At 41.4% G+C, this 14895-nt stretch overlaps 2 protein-coding genes across 2 annotated transcripts in view; both read right to left on the bottom strand.

Annotated features, from left to right (window-relative positions):
- Positions 1 to 10196: 10196 nt before the first annotated feature.
- Positions 10197 to 14895, bottom strand: part of LOC148345718 (rho guanine nucleotide exchange factor 18-like) — a 58508-nt gene continuing 53809 nt past the window's right edge. The window contains exon 19 of the mRNA XM_088325833.1: positions 10197 to 10619. Within this exon, the coding sequence (XP_088181959.1) occupies positions 10566 to 10619 (54 nt within the window). The 3' untranslated portion in view covers positions 10197 to 10565. The remainder of the gene's footprint in view (positions 10620 to 14895) is intronic.
- The window catches only part of LOC148345719 (uncharacterized), an 8774-nt gene continuing 6324 nt past the window's right edge, over positions 12446 to 14895 (bottom strand). The window contains exon 3 of the mRNA XM_088325841.1: positions 12446 to 12449. Coding sequence (XP_088181967.1) covers positions 12446 to 12449 — 4 coding nt within the window. The remainder of the gene's footprint in view (positions 12450 to 14895) is intronic.

Genomic DNA, 14895 nt, shown 5'->3' with positions numbered 1-14895 from the left:
GGTTGTTGTAGGGAAGCTGCTTTGTAGCTCTTCTCAGCATGGTATTCATTCAGCACCTCTAGTACTTCACATGCTGACCACTTATCGATGGTTTTAGATCTGAAAGTGAGTGCCAGTTCTTTGCAAGGGCAGCTCCTAATAAACATGCTAGTTACCTCAATTTCAGGGTTGTCAAATGTTTTACCCTGCTCTCTCAAGCAGTCAGAGGCAAGGTCAGCTGCTCTGTTTAGTCTTAGCCAGTAGTCATAGGGGTCTTCCTGGTCTTTGGGCAAGGTTGAGTAAAAGTCAGCTAAAGGGACAGCAGAGTACTTGGTACAGCTAAAGTGTTTCCTGAGAAGACTATAAATCATGTCAGGGCGGGTATAGGGGTCTATATTACTGTTTCTAATGCCAAACCAAACTACATCTTTAGCTTTTCCTCTCAAATGCATAATGATTTCCTCGGCCTGCTCTTCAAGCCTCACATTACTCTTCTTAATAAATGTCCGCATTAGATCTTCCCACTCATGTACTTTTATTGAGTCTGAGCCATCCCCAATAAATGACGGTGGTTCCTTAACCTTTCTCTGTATAACCACCTGAACCTGTGATACATCTGACACATGACTAGGCTGACTCAATGTGTTTGCTACATCTTGTGTGGCAGCAGAGCTAGGAGCTACTATATTGTGCGACTGTATGCGTGAAAAATGCTACCAGCCAATTTATGTCCTATCTCCTGAATAATATTTGTCATTTGATTAGCTACACCCTCAGAAATGTCACTCGTGGGATTTGGCGTAGATGTGGGTCTGACCTGAGGTGAAGGTAGGCTGGCATGTTGGTGAGCTGCATTATAGGTGCCGACACTAGAAACTGCCTCTACTCTATGTGTAGCAACACCTGGGGTAGAACTATCAACAGAGGGGATGGGGGTAGCCATGCCCCTGCCCCTGCCAATGTGAATAGGTGTGTCAAATTGTGGAGCTAGCACATTGCTCTGGTTAAACATGTTTCAAAGATTAACAGAATTTTTTTTAAATAAGTCAAAATCACAAAATAAATCAGCAGCCTGTGTAACACGTCACTGTATAGCACACTTAGTTATCTGCATCACTGTGACACTGCACGGTAATGAGCTTAACGATAACGCTCATGTAACTAAAATTTCAAATACTGTGAGCTGATGTGGCAGGTAGGACAGTCCTTGGTTCGGAGAGTTTGATAGAAGTCACAGGTCACGGCACCAATGTAACCGCGGTGTGCTTGTCTCACAAAAGATCCACAAATAACGTGGACTGGATGATGAGGTTTTTATTATTACAGTTTCTGCAGATGAATGAGTCACAACATTAGCTTTTCTGCTGGCTTTGATCTCTACAAGGGGAATTAATATTTTAGTAAAACAGAAACAAAACGAAAATAAATCTAAACAGCTTGACAACATCAATCACATTGCTGTGCATGTTGAGAGATTTGTCAGCTGTGGTTATAATGCTTAAAATTAACTTCTTTTGTGGAGCACCAAAAGATGTGTCTTACCAGTAGCAGTTCCCTCTGAAAACTGCCAACAAACCCTGCCTCCCGGTCACATGTCAGAAGCCAAAACCAAACCCCACCCCATACCAGCAGGTGGCACTGTTGTACTCATCCTTGCAGGACACTTACCAAAAACTATACACATATTTCAGCAGGAATTTCAATAAAACAAAAGTTATATATATAGTTGTATATATATATATATATGTATATATATATATATATATATATATATATATATATATATATAATAATAATAATAATAATTTCCTTTGTATTGTCATTCTTTGTAACAATGTACACAGAACGAAATGTCGATACACCTGACCCGTTGTAGCGAGTCGGTGCAGCCGCAGCCAGAGGGCGCCGCCATTATACCAATTAGGTATGTCTCGGTCGAGGCGCGAACCAGCGACCTCCCAGTCTCAAAGCCGGCACACTACCATCTAGGCTACTGAGCACAATATATATACACACTAGGGTGGAGCTTATTTTCAAAGTTGCAAGAAGTCACTGTCTTACCCCCTAATTGTGTTCCATTACACAAAAGAACAATCGCCGTGTAGTTTGGTCTAAATAAAATACATTTTAGAGGTAGCTAAATTGCTGAGAAGTTTGGCGTTTTCTATCAGTTTTCTTAAATGGGAGTTCTAGAGATGCTGGGATAAGCCACAGATGTGTACGTTTACATTTCAAACAATCATTAACCACAAGTTACTGCTCAGCAAAATCAGTCTAATTCAACTAGTATAATTTCCCTCGACCTACTTTTGAAGACAAGGCTAGCAGACCTTCTTTGTCCTCTAAGAAGTGATTAACATTCAAAGATTAGCATCAGTTAAATATTCAGTACATTCGAACAATTCCAATTCAAGATCCACAAAATGGTCAGACTAAACTTTAAAAACATTTTCTGAAAAAAAGAACAGAGGACGACAAACGGCAACACAAAAAGCCAAGGAAAGTGAGTTCAAAGAAGAACTTTATGACTTGTTTGACATTGCTCAAGCTAATGCTCAACATTATGACAATTCCAGAAGACAAAGAGTTTTTGTTGGCTCAAAGAGCAAAGGGAAGAAAAGGGTCAAGACAGGTGTTGACAAAAAAATTAGCTGAGAAAGAAAAAAGACTGAAAGAAAAACAAGAAAAGACCTTGAAAAGAGGCCTAAAATCTGAAGCTGAGCAAAGAATTGCGAATGACTCAATTCAACTATCATGAAGTAGTAGTAGTTCGGAAGATGATAAACCAGGAACAAGTCATGACATATCAGATTTATTCTTTAAAAATATGGATGTTTCGATCCCAGTTCCGTTTGACTAGAAGGGAAGAACAAGCACTCCTTGGCGTGTGTGTCTTCACAGTAAGGATCTACGTGAAGGCCTGGATCATGGCACCTCTTGCTGCAAGTACCCCTTGCACTGATTTGCAGCGTTTAAAGTCTTTGGTGGAATATTCAAACATCAATGCTGCAATATCTAAGGCTCTTCAGAAAATTTCCAATCACCTGTGGTATCTAACACCAGAAACGGTTACACTCGCTTTCTTTGACAATCAAGTCAGTGCATCAACGAAACAACTCATGGTGGCTGCAATGAAAAATAAGGACAACATAGATGAAACTGCTGAACAGGATTTTCAAAAGAGGATTTAGACACTGTTACTAGCAAATATATAAAAGACTGCCCTCTAGATCTAGCACTTTCTTCAAAATCATGGACCTTCCTGTTGGCTATCTTGATGTTGAACCACAGGAATGGGAATCACGGGATGGCTTCAAACAAGCTTTGGAAATTGTTCAGGCAATCAGTGTGGTCAATGATCTTGCAGAACAAGGTGTGGCGCTGATTCAGGAATACTGTGGTCATATCACAAACGATGAAACTGATCTGCGGGATCTGCTACAAATTGCTGAAAAACACCACAAAACTATTCCTGACAGCCGTAAAGAGACTCTAATAAAGGACTGAGTTTTTCTTCTTGTTTGTATTATCTACCTAAACCATCATTATTTTGTGTGTATAACCGGCTTAATGCGCGCTAATTCAAATTTATACAGTGTCTAAATATCAACTTACATGACTGAAACTTCTGCTGTGTAGTTTTTGATGGAAGTGGAACATTTTTGTGGGGTAAGATAAAAGAATACATGAAAAAAAAAATTGTCACATAAGCTCCACCCTAATACACACATTACACACACATTACACACACACATATATATATATATATATATATATATATATATATATATTATTCATATGTAATAATAATGCAACTCAATTGAAAATGTCGAAGCTTTATTTTTTGAGAAATGTTCTACTCTGATTCATTATGTTTTTCAAAATATGTGGAAGGTGTCAAGGCATGTGTGGGGACAGGACAGGATAAGTTTCGAAGATAAGCTTCAAAGGTAAACTTGATATATTTTTCTAATATATAACATATTATATCAGGGGTCTCCAACGTGGTACCCCCTAAGATTTTTGCAGGCCTGTTCTGTAAATAGCCCACCAGTGCTGTGTCATTGTGATTTTCTATTCAATTTATTTTTTGTTGGTTGCCTATTCCATTCAACCCTATTTTTAATTTCAAACAAGCTCATAACGTGATAACACGATAAATTGTTTTTTAGAAATTCAAATAAATACATTCCATTCAAAGCGCTGTATAAATGAAGGCCATTTACCAAAAAATATTGAAGTATTAATTATTATTTTTAAGCAATTCATTAAAAAGAATGAGAATCTCTTCACTTTTAAAACAAAATTATTAATTTATTTTTGTATTGATTTATTTTACAGGAAAAACAACAAAAAAAAGTCCAATTTATCTGTTTTGTATAGCCAATGAGCGAAAAATGTGCATTTCTTTTAACTTGCTTTTTAGCCAGCAATCTTCCAACATTTATGGCTATTTAGCAATCTAGCTAGTTTTTTACATTTCACTACATGCTATCTCGCTAAAATCTTTCATTAGTTATCAAGGTAAATTTGGTCTCCTTTCTAACAAGCTATCAAGCTTTTTTCTAGCTTTCCATTTGCCTGGCTTTTAACTCTTAGCTAGCCATCTTTCTCCCTTATAGGTTTTTTACCTGTCAATATTCTAGCTGACTAGCAAGCTCCCAGTACTTTTTAGCTGTTTAGCAAGCCATTTAGCCAAGTTGTTTTTTTGGAAATTAATATCTAAGCGGGCAGCACGGCGGGGCAGTGGTTAGCGCGTGTGCGGCACAGTTCTGAGGTCTTGGGTTCAAATCCAGCTACCAACCTTTCTGTGCGGAGTTTGCAGGTTCTCCCCGTGCTTGCGTGGGTTTCCTCCGGGCACTCCGGTTTCCTCCCACATTCCAAAAACATGCATGTCAGGTTAATCGACCGATCCAAATTGTCCCTAGGTATGAATGAGCGCGCGAATTGTCTGTCCCTTTGTGCCCTGCGACTAGCTGGCAGCCAGTTCAGGGTGTCCCCTGCCCACTGCCCGGAGATGGCTGGGATGGGCTCCAGCACCCCCGCGACCCTACTGAGGATAAGCGGTACAGATAATGGATGGATGGATGGATGAATATCTAAGTGGGTGCCCTTTGATCTAACTAATAACAAAAAGTAGCTCTCACCTCGAAAAAGTTTGGAGACCCCTGTTGTATAGTGAATTTTGAAAAAAAAGTGTAACCACATCTCTGGGATAAAAAAAAAAAAAAAAGAAAAACATAAAAAATGTTAACAGCAACCAAGAGATTTGTTGTAATACAGACAAACGCAACAACAACAAAAAACACACTAGAAGTTCAGCACAATTTCCCTTTTTAATACTAAGACAGTCTGTGTTCACAATATCCTATTTTTTTGCAGTTAATATAATCAAAATGATATTAAAAAAATCTGTTGTGCACTACTAACGCTATCAGGCAGTTGCTGGTATTTACAAACTCAGTCAAAAAAAACAATCATTCTGCGTTCAAGTATGCTACTATGCAAAGTGACTAGTGTAAAAATCGTCAGCGGAAGAATAATTATTCACATAAAAGATACCCCAAAAAGAAAAGTCTGTTTATGCTGGCGAGTTTAGTGTTGTGACTGGCTGGCTACAAAAAGAAAACACATTTAAGACATCTGAAGTGATTTTTTTTTTTATGCCCTCATGCTTCAAAAAAAGCTTACATCATCAGGCGCAGGGATGCTGCTGGAATGTTAATTTCCCTGCGAGGATGAATAAAGTATCTATCTATCTATCTATCTAGAACCAGTTAGCATCTTGTAATTAGCATCAACATGGAAACAACAGCAAAATATCCTGATGGGCTTTGATTATGCTTCTGTAGTTTCATTTTCATTCAATTCTGAATGTGAAGTATACTTGAAAACGACTAATTCCTCAATACTTCGTGTCCTAAGTGAATCGCAGGTTAATCTATTATCTCTGATCGCATATTGCTATGAGTGGGTGACTGGCATATTGCTTTTTTTTTTTGCCTTGAGAGGGAAACAGCGGAGCACAGTTGTGATGTTAATGAGGACCAAACCTCCCGATAAATGCAAAATAGAGCACACCCCTACCCAAACACGCATCCTGCAGACCTGGGATAAGAGATCTCAGCCACATGGGTGCTGTTCATTTTAGGTGTAAAGAACGGGGGGTGAAAAGCTACCAGGTATGACACAAATTTCTTTCACGGCACCAGCTCTCAGCAATTGTCGACTGGGGATAATGGATCACCACCAAAACAATTCAGTTCATTTTAGGTGGGGCAAAATGGCATGTTTCATCGACCGAACCCCCCCCAAGAATGTGCTGTACCAGTCCCTGCTTGCAGTAATATGGGATTGGGATAATGATCCTAGACGCATGAATGCAGTTCATTTTAGGTAAAAAAAAAAAACTGCAAAAAACAGCAGCCAATCCCAACTAAAGTGGACTTGGGATAATTGATCGTGGCTGCACAGGTGCTGTTCATTTTAAGCAAAATGAACAGGAAAAAGGAGGTGCCACGCATGGAAGAAATATTCTGTCTTGTACCCTGCTCTCACCATTAGTTGACTGGGGCTGATGGATTGTGCCAAAACAATGAAAATCATTTTAGGCAGGGCACAATGGCAAGCTTCAGCAGCAAAAACTGAAAAAATAAAATAAAAATAAAGAAAAAACAGTGGGTTTTTCTCTTTGGTCTGCCAGCCCTGCCCTCACTAATAGGCAACCAGGGATAATGGTCTGCAGCCAAAACTGTTTAAATTTAATTTTAGGCGGGCCAAAACGGCATGCCTACTGACAAAAGTGCCTTCTGCCGATCCCTGCTCACAGTAAAAAGCTGTCGGGCATAATTGATTGCAGCTGCACGGGTGCAGTTGATTTCAGGTGGCAATAACGAAAAAACAAAAGGCTATTAATGCAGTCTCTGCTTGCAGCAAATCAGGGATACTGGATTTTGCCCACACAGGTGCAATTGACTTTTGGGTGGACAGAAAGGCTTGAAAACAACGCACACTCCCGGCAGTATGCGATAGGGATTAATGGATTGTGGAATATATTTCAACCGACAGTGCCCTGAGGATGTGAAGTAGCGAGGGAATTACATTATTCATTCTGATGATTTGTAAACTATGTTTTCTTTTTTTTGCAGGGAAAACTGAAACATGGGAAATGTACCTGCTGCAAAATATTTACTCACCTGTGGTTTATTATTTCTGAGTGGATTTCAATCACATTTGCTTAATTGGATGAAAAAGGCTGTTCTACAACAATCATGTTTTGATATCAACCAACTGAATATCACATTTTATTTTTAACTACACCAAAAAATGCATTCTTCCATTCTGCATCTGTCGCTTTTGATTCGAAACAAACAAAAGGTTTTGGCCTTAGCTGGATGCCTTACTGGCCAAAACAGACGGCATCAGTTTGTTTGCCAAACTGTCAACAATGCCGAACAGGCCACTGGATAAATGTGGAATTAAAATATGAAAAATACTGCTTGCTCAGGAGTTTTGCAGAAGGCTCAGACAACATTTTTTTTCGTTTTGTTCTTATTGTAGAGCTGTTTTTTGAGAATATCAGTACGCTGGGATTAAATCATTAAAAGTAAGACTTGCCTGAGATCATGAGCCTCTTTGGTGGAGTGACACAAGCACAGTTCTTGCTAGTGACAAGACATGAAAGCGAAAACAAAAGACTAAAGGAGATGAATACATCTGGAGCGGCTGAAAAGAACCGATAGCTGGCATTGGTCAGACTTGGTGTGAAGGTCTTACTTTAGCGGCTAGTGAAAACAAACTAAAAAGAATCAAGAAAAATACATACATTTTCAGGTTTTCTTGTACTAAAACAAATCCACAACTTATAGTTGACTAAACTTTCCCAACTAATGTTAATACTTGCAAGTGTAACAAAAGACAGTAGACAAGCATGAGGGATAAACTCGAATGGGTAAAAAGACCAAATAGCTAGAGTTGGTCAGAGCTGGTTTAAGAGGCTAACTTTAGCAGCTAGCCAAAGGGGACTCAGTAACAGAACTCAGCGATGTTCCCTTGCATAACCAGCAGTGGACCCTGAAGCAAAGTGGCTAAAGAATGAAAGAGTGGAAAATTTATCTCGGCGATAATAACATGCAGGGCTCAGCTCTTTCAGGTCAGTTGCTATTAAGTGTTGAAAGCACCAACGGGACCAGCTAGTTTAGAAAATATGGTCATTTGGACTGTTTCTGAGATAGTGAATGTGTTTTTTGTCAATAATTGAATCAAATGTGTTTTATTTTAAATAATGAAGTGTTTTACACCAATAAGGGTTGCTATATACAATTAAAAAAATTGAACATTCTTTTCTCCAGACAGGGCTACTCAGGCCTTCCTTTCCCCGATGTGTACTGTCACGTGTTGAAACAGATCAGAATTATTTCATACACAGTGGGTCTTTAGGTTAATGGATGTGTTGGGATGGACATCTCCATGTTTCTTTAATAAAATTAGGCATTTTTCCTGATGGCTAAAGACACAAGCTGATACATTGGACATTAAATAAAAATATATATGAAATACAGATATTAATGTGATAAAATCTGATCACTTCTTCCCCTGCAAAGAGAAATCACCAGGAAGCGGCAAGATGTCACGAATGTGTCATAACAGCATGATGTTGTCTGCATGCTCGACCTTCAAGCTTTGTCCTGCGAGTCTCGGCATGAGGAAATTTACAGTACAAGAACGTTTTTTTCTCTCTTAAACAGCTGGACCCCAAAAGTCTAAAATATACAGTAAGACCTCGGTTATCGCGGTTAATGGGGACCAAAACCACCCGCGATAAGAGAAAATCCGCGAAGTAGCAGCGCACCTTCAAAAAAAAAAATGTTTTTTTTTTTTTAAATTATTTTTTAGACCCGGTTAATGGGGACCAAAACCACCCGCCCAAACTGAAAATCTGCGAAGTAGCAACGCCACTTCAAAAAGGAAAAAAAAAGTAATAATAATAAAAAAAAATTATTTAAATTATTATATTTTTAGACCCGATTAATGGGGAGCAAAACAACCCGAAAAATGGAAAATCTGCGAAGTAACGACACCCCTTCAAAAAGGAAAAAATAAATCAGATCTCATTATCTGCACCGCTTATCCTTATTATTCGCGAGCGAGCCCCTAACCTGCGGCGCGGGTACTTCCGGGCGCGATACGCACGACACCGCGACAAGCCGAGCGGGTCGGGCTCTCCGTGCGGAGGCCGGCCTGTCGGAAGCGCAGAATTTGTACGGGAGTCGGATTTGGGCACAACACCGGCGCGCGGTTTTGGTGCGGCTTCCGCTTCACCGCCGTAATGCATAATAGTCTTTGAGATCCCGTCAGCAAACACGAGCTTTAACGTGCGCCACGAGCACCATGCTAAGCCGGGAAGGCTCTCGACTTACTCTGGCCGTACTGAGTGTACTGGTAGCCCACGGCTGCCACTGCTGGGTCCACGCGGCTTCCGCTTCACCGCCCTCTAACCCCCACAGGCCCCCCCTACCCCTTTCCCCCCCAACAAGGGCTGTGTAGCGCCATGTAGAGCCATCGCGGCCCGAGCAGGAGACGTGACGTTGGTGACTTTTTCATCCGCGTTAACAAACGCATTTTGTAGAATACGATCGCGCTTTATTGTTTAAATAAACGCGATATATAGACTAAGATCGCCCAAATATTTTAATTAGCTCCCTTTATGGTTTCAATAAGCGTATTATATAGAATACGATCGCTTATGTCGGAAGCGCAGCAGAATGCGCGTTCACGCGAGGGGGGGAGGATTCTGTACGGGAGTCGGATTTGGACACAACACCAGGAAACGAGAACGGCGCGCCGTGCTAGGGTCGTCGGCCGACGGGGATTCCCGCAAAAAGTAGCGACGCCCCTTACAGACCGCGAAGCTCTGAATCCGCGAACGTCGAACCGCGAAGTAGCGAGGTCTCACTGTACTATGATTTGATATAAATTCAAAACAGTTTGTGGTCTTACCACCCAAGTCAGCAAATTTAGGTTTTCGTTACAAAATCAAAACAATGTGAAAAATTGACTGAAGCGGGGTCAGGTGCAGATTATAGGTGTAGTGTAAAACACGTGCTAAAGAGCTGGAAAACGGCACCTGATTGAAGAAATTAAAAAAAGTTCAATGACAGCATAATTAAGAACACAAGCAACTAAATTATCCAGACTACGAGTTTGACATCTGTACAAACCATTTTTGAAAAACAAAAAGAAACTCTTTCAAGAGTCACCAGTATTTACACTGTGCAAACCAACCATCAAGCACTCTGGCCGCACCTGGCAGTCCTGTCTTAAAAATCGCCGGCTGGAGTCTTTGGATCCTGGGTTAAAGAAGGCCGAAGTTTCCGCCCGTCATTTTTGTTTGCATTTAAGAAAGACCGCTGGGTGGCTTAGCCTCCGCATAGTCTAGAAGAAGATGACGTCTTCCTTGTTAAGGTCTTCGGGGTGAATGTTGACGAGCACGCAGGGATTGGGCCCGAGACCTTGGGGGTGTTGCGGTGCCGTGATGGCGGTGGGTTGCACAGGGGACTTGTGGAAAGTTGCCGCCTGACTGCTGGTTAGAACTGAGGATTTTGAATCAAGTCCGAAAACATCCAAAGGGCTTTGATAATCTAATGAAAGGGACAATAAGTTAGTGTCATGGTACAAACAAACGTACTTTACAGTAGGGCTGCAACGACTAGTCGATGTTGTGGACACAAATAGATATTAAAACGTTGACAATGAGTAGTCCAACAGAGTGAGGCATCTTCATGAATATAATCTTTGCTCACAGTTGATCATGTGCAGGGTTGGGAGGATTACTTTAAAAATGTAATCTGATACAGTTACTTGTTGCCTTTTTAAAAATGTAATCAGTAATCCTAATACAGTGAAAGTCTGTGAGCTAGTGTCGCAACTTTTTTATTGTTATTTTTTGGCGCCTTCATTGGAGTGCATTTACTCACCGACTGAGAATCAGAGAGCAAGATAACGAATTGAAATCCAGTACTTACTTTAAATATTTTGAAGTATTTTTTGGGCCACCTTTATGTTGTTTTAGGGGGAGGCGCCCCTAATCAAAGCCCTGCAGACTGCCTGGCTGGGTGTGCGCAGGAAAGAACGAGAACGAGAGAGAGATATGCATAGTTTAGGCAGCACGACGAAGGAGCAGGACATAAATGCTTAGTGAGAGAAAGAACACAGAGCAGGTTCACCGGTCAAAATACAGTATGAACGACGCTATGATATGAATTGGCCGATCGGCATCATATATCTCAAGCCAAGAAGTGCTGGTCAGTCAGCTGCTCCTAGCTCCCACTCATCGGCCGATTGAAATACTGCCCGAGTTTTTTTCCAGAGACTTTCTCCGTTGGTGCGGTAAGCATTGGTTTTCCTGAGATTTTCATTTTTTCAAATTGAATCTTGGCTGCCCGAAAGGTTCCTCGTGGTGGAAGAAGGGTGTTTTTTTTCAATTACCGTATTTTTCGCACTATGAGGCGCACCGGATTATAGGGCGCACCCCGAAAAAATTGTTTTTGGTCCTATTTTTGACATACATAAAACGCACCGGATTATAAGGCAACGTGGACAAAACAGTCAGATAGTTCAGTCAAACTTATTACCCCCTTAACATTCCGAAAGCTTGCAAAGACGCAAATGCGTGTCGAGAACACGTGCGGATGCGGTGTCCGTACGATGTCACTCAAATGCATTGTTCCATCATTCGGAAGGTTAAAGTCTTGGGATTCAAGAAATGCCAACCATTCCTTAGTTTCTATTTTCTTTTTCGCTCACAACTTTACTGTATATATGACAATAAACACTTGGAATTGAGTTTAATTTAAAAATGGACACTCCATTCCATCCATTATCTGCACCGCTTATCACAGAAACATCGAGTTCAGTCTGAAACAAGATACAGGGATAATATATATAGCCTAAGTAGCTCACCAAAGTCGTTGTGTTCATAATAATGTGCAGCCGTGGTTCTCTTATATCCGTGAGTTTAGTAAATCCAGGAGAATAAAATATTTACAAATACAAAATAGTAAAAAAATGCTTTCTGTATGCCGTCAGCCACGTGCTATACGCATTCATATTTTTCGGCCAATTGCAGGCTTTGTTTTGCCGTTCAAGCCAATGCCAGCCTGTAAATGATAAAAAGGATCCTCCCCTTGACCTCCGAATAACTTTAGCCAATAGTGATCCATTCAAATGATGATTGACACATTGGTTAGCCAATGAAACGCCGGTAAATAAATCCCAGCATACACCGCGGACGACTTGGCGTTCGGGGGAAAATCTAGTCGGCGGCTGCAAGTTAGTTGCAAGACTTTGCGAATTAATATTGATCCATAAATAAGGCGCACTGTATTATAAGGCGCATGGTCAGCTTTTGAAAAAAATAAAGGCTTTTAGGTGCGCCTTATATTGCGGAAAATACGGTAAATGTTTTTCACCTAGCAAAGTAGAGAACCAGCGTTAACTGAAGTGCGAAGTAGCAAGGGGTCTCTACTATAATATTGAAGTCATGTAATTTAATTACTTTTGGAAAACTGTAAAACAATATGTGCTAAAAAAAAATAATAAAGAAACAATAAAAATAAAAGAATGCATTTTGTTCAAGATAGATGAAAAATGTATTATTGAAACAAAAAAAATCAGAGGAAACCAAGTTTAGGTAAATGCTAGTCGTCCTCCAAAAAATGCTCCAATTTTATGTAGTATAGTTAATTAAGCAAAAGCAATATACTTATATATCTTTCAAATCGCAGACAAGATATGTTAGTAGGTTTTAGTTTACATTAAGAAGACATTAAAACCCAATATCATTTTCAACACCACCATATTTGTTTTACTTTTTTGAAGTGTGGATCACAAACCTCTTGAAATTATTCAGATTTACTAGGTTAATAATTCTCACGACATAACAATACAGTGATCAAAATAGGGGATTTGGAACAACTATTAACAACAAATTCTCTCTCTCTCTCATATATATATATATATATATATATATATATATATATATGCTTGGGGTTGTCCATCGATTCGATGATGACCATCTTCTTTTATTTGTGAGTCTGCTGATGTTTGAACAGTCCGATCCTGGATCCACAGATGCGGTTACAGACAGAGCATGTGAAGGGGGTGCTGGGGGGAGCAGGGGTGGCCTGGCGAGCATGTCTCTTTGCACACTTTGCTGCACGGTGTTGCATGCGCTCTTCATGTAATCCACTCCCTGTGAGCAGTGGGAGCGCCAGAGGTCTCGGCAGGAAGCAAGTTCCTCCAGTGAGGAGAGGTTTATCCGACATCTCTTTAGGATGTTCTTCATTTGGTCTTTGAACCGCTTCTTCTGCCCACCAGCACTGCGTTGGCCTAGATGTAACTGACCATAGAGGATACGGCGTGGCAGTCTGTGGCTGGGCATTCGAACAACATGCCCCAGCCACCCGAGTTGGCGTTGGGCCATAATGGACTCCATGCTGCAGCTGCCTGCCCTCTCCAACACCTCTGTGTGCGGCACTCTGTCCCTCCATGTGATGCCAAGGATCTTCTGAAGACATCTTACATGGAAGATCTCCAGGCTCTTCAGATGTCGGCTGTAGATAGTCCATGCCTCACATCCATACAGTAATGTAGTGATGCATACAGCTCTGTAGACCAGCATTTTGGTGTGGAGTCTAAGGTTGTCGTTTTGAAAGACCCTTCTCCTTAGTCGACTGAAAGATGCTGATGCTTGCTTGAGACAGCTCTGGATCTCATCATCCAATGAGCAGGTGTCAGACACTATGCTCCCCAGATATTTGAAGGTGGGCACCATGAGCAGGTGTTCCCCTGCTGCTGTGAGGATTATTGGGTTTGGTGGGAGGTCAGCACTGGACTGACAGAGTACCTCTGTCTTCTGGGTGTTGATCGTCAGTCCCATTCTGGTGGATGCAGTTACAGCTGCCGAGAGAATGTTTTGCAGAGCCTCTGGTGTATGGGCAACCAGGGCACAGTCATCAGCGTACTGTAGCTCAATGATGGTCTCTGAGGTCAGCTTGGTAGTTGCCTGTAGCCTCCTGATGTTAAACAGGTTACCATCAACCCTGAAGTTGATGGTAACTCCAGCCTGCTTCTCCATCCTTCTACGTAGCAGTGTTGTAACGCAGACAAGGAAGATGTTGAAGAGAACTGGAGCCAGGTCACAGCCTTGCCTCACTCCAGTTTCCACGCCAAAGGGCTCTGAGCTGTGTCTTCCAACTACCACTCTGGCCGTCATCCCTGAATGGAACTGTGCAAGAATGGAGAGAAACTTGGGTGGACACCCAAATCTCTTCAGGACTTGCCACAGTAGGTCCCTGTTCACTGTGTCAAATGCCTTTGAGAGATCGACAAAGGCGATGAACAAGTCCTTGTGCTGCTCCCGGCATTTCTCTTGGAGCTGACGTGTCACAAAGATCATGTCGACTGTTCCCCTGTCCTTTCAAAAACCACACTGACTCTGGCATGACGTGTTCCGATATTGTGGAGATGAGTCTGCGCAGCATGACCTTGGCAAGGACCTTTCCAGCAGTGGCCAACAAAGAGATACCCCTACTGTTGGAGCAGATGGATTTATCTCCTTTATTCTTGAAGATGGTCACAATGTTGGCATCTTTCCACAGTTGCGGGACACACTCTCGTCTCCACACCTCTGAATTGTGGTGAAACAGTGTCCGTGTACAGAGGAAGCCTCCTACCTTGAGAAGTTCAGCTGGGATGTCGTCAGGTCCAGGGGATTTATTATTTTTCAGGGTTTTGACTGCATACAGGATTTCATTGAAAGTTGGCTGGAGGTCGAGGTCTGGCAATGTAGGATGTTCAGGGAGCTCTGCAAGGACAGTTGGGTCCACTGGGGTGGGCTGGTTGAGCAGGGTGTTG

This window comes from Urocampus carinirostris, unplaced genomic scaffold (genome assembly GCF_059441175.1).
Source record: "Urocampus carinirostris isolate Australia breed hairy pipefish unplaced genomic scaffold, RoL_Ucar_1.0 HiC_scaffold_31, whole genome shotgun sequence".
Taxonomy (NCBI): domain Eukaryota; kingdom Metazoa; phylum Chordata; class Actinopteri; order Syngnathiformes; family Syngnathidae; genus Urocampus; species Urocampus carinirostris.
Note: the sequence above shows the minus strand (reverse complement) of the source record. Positions and strands in the feature narration are given on the sequence as shown.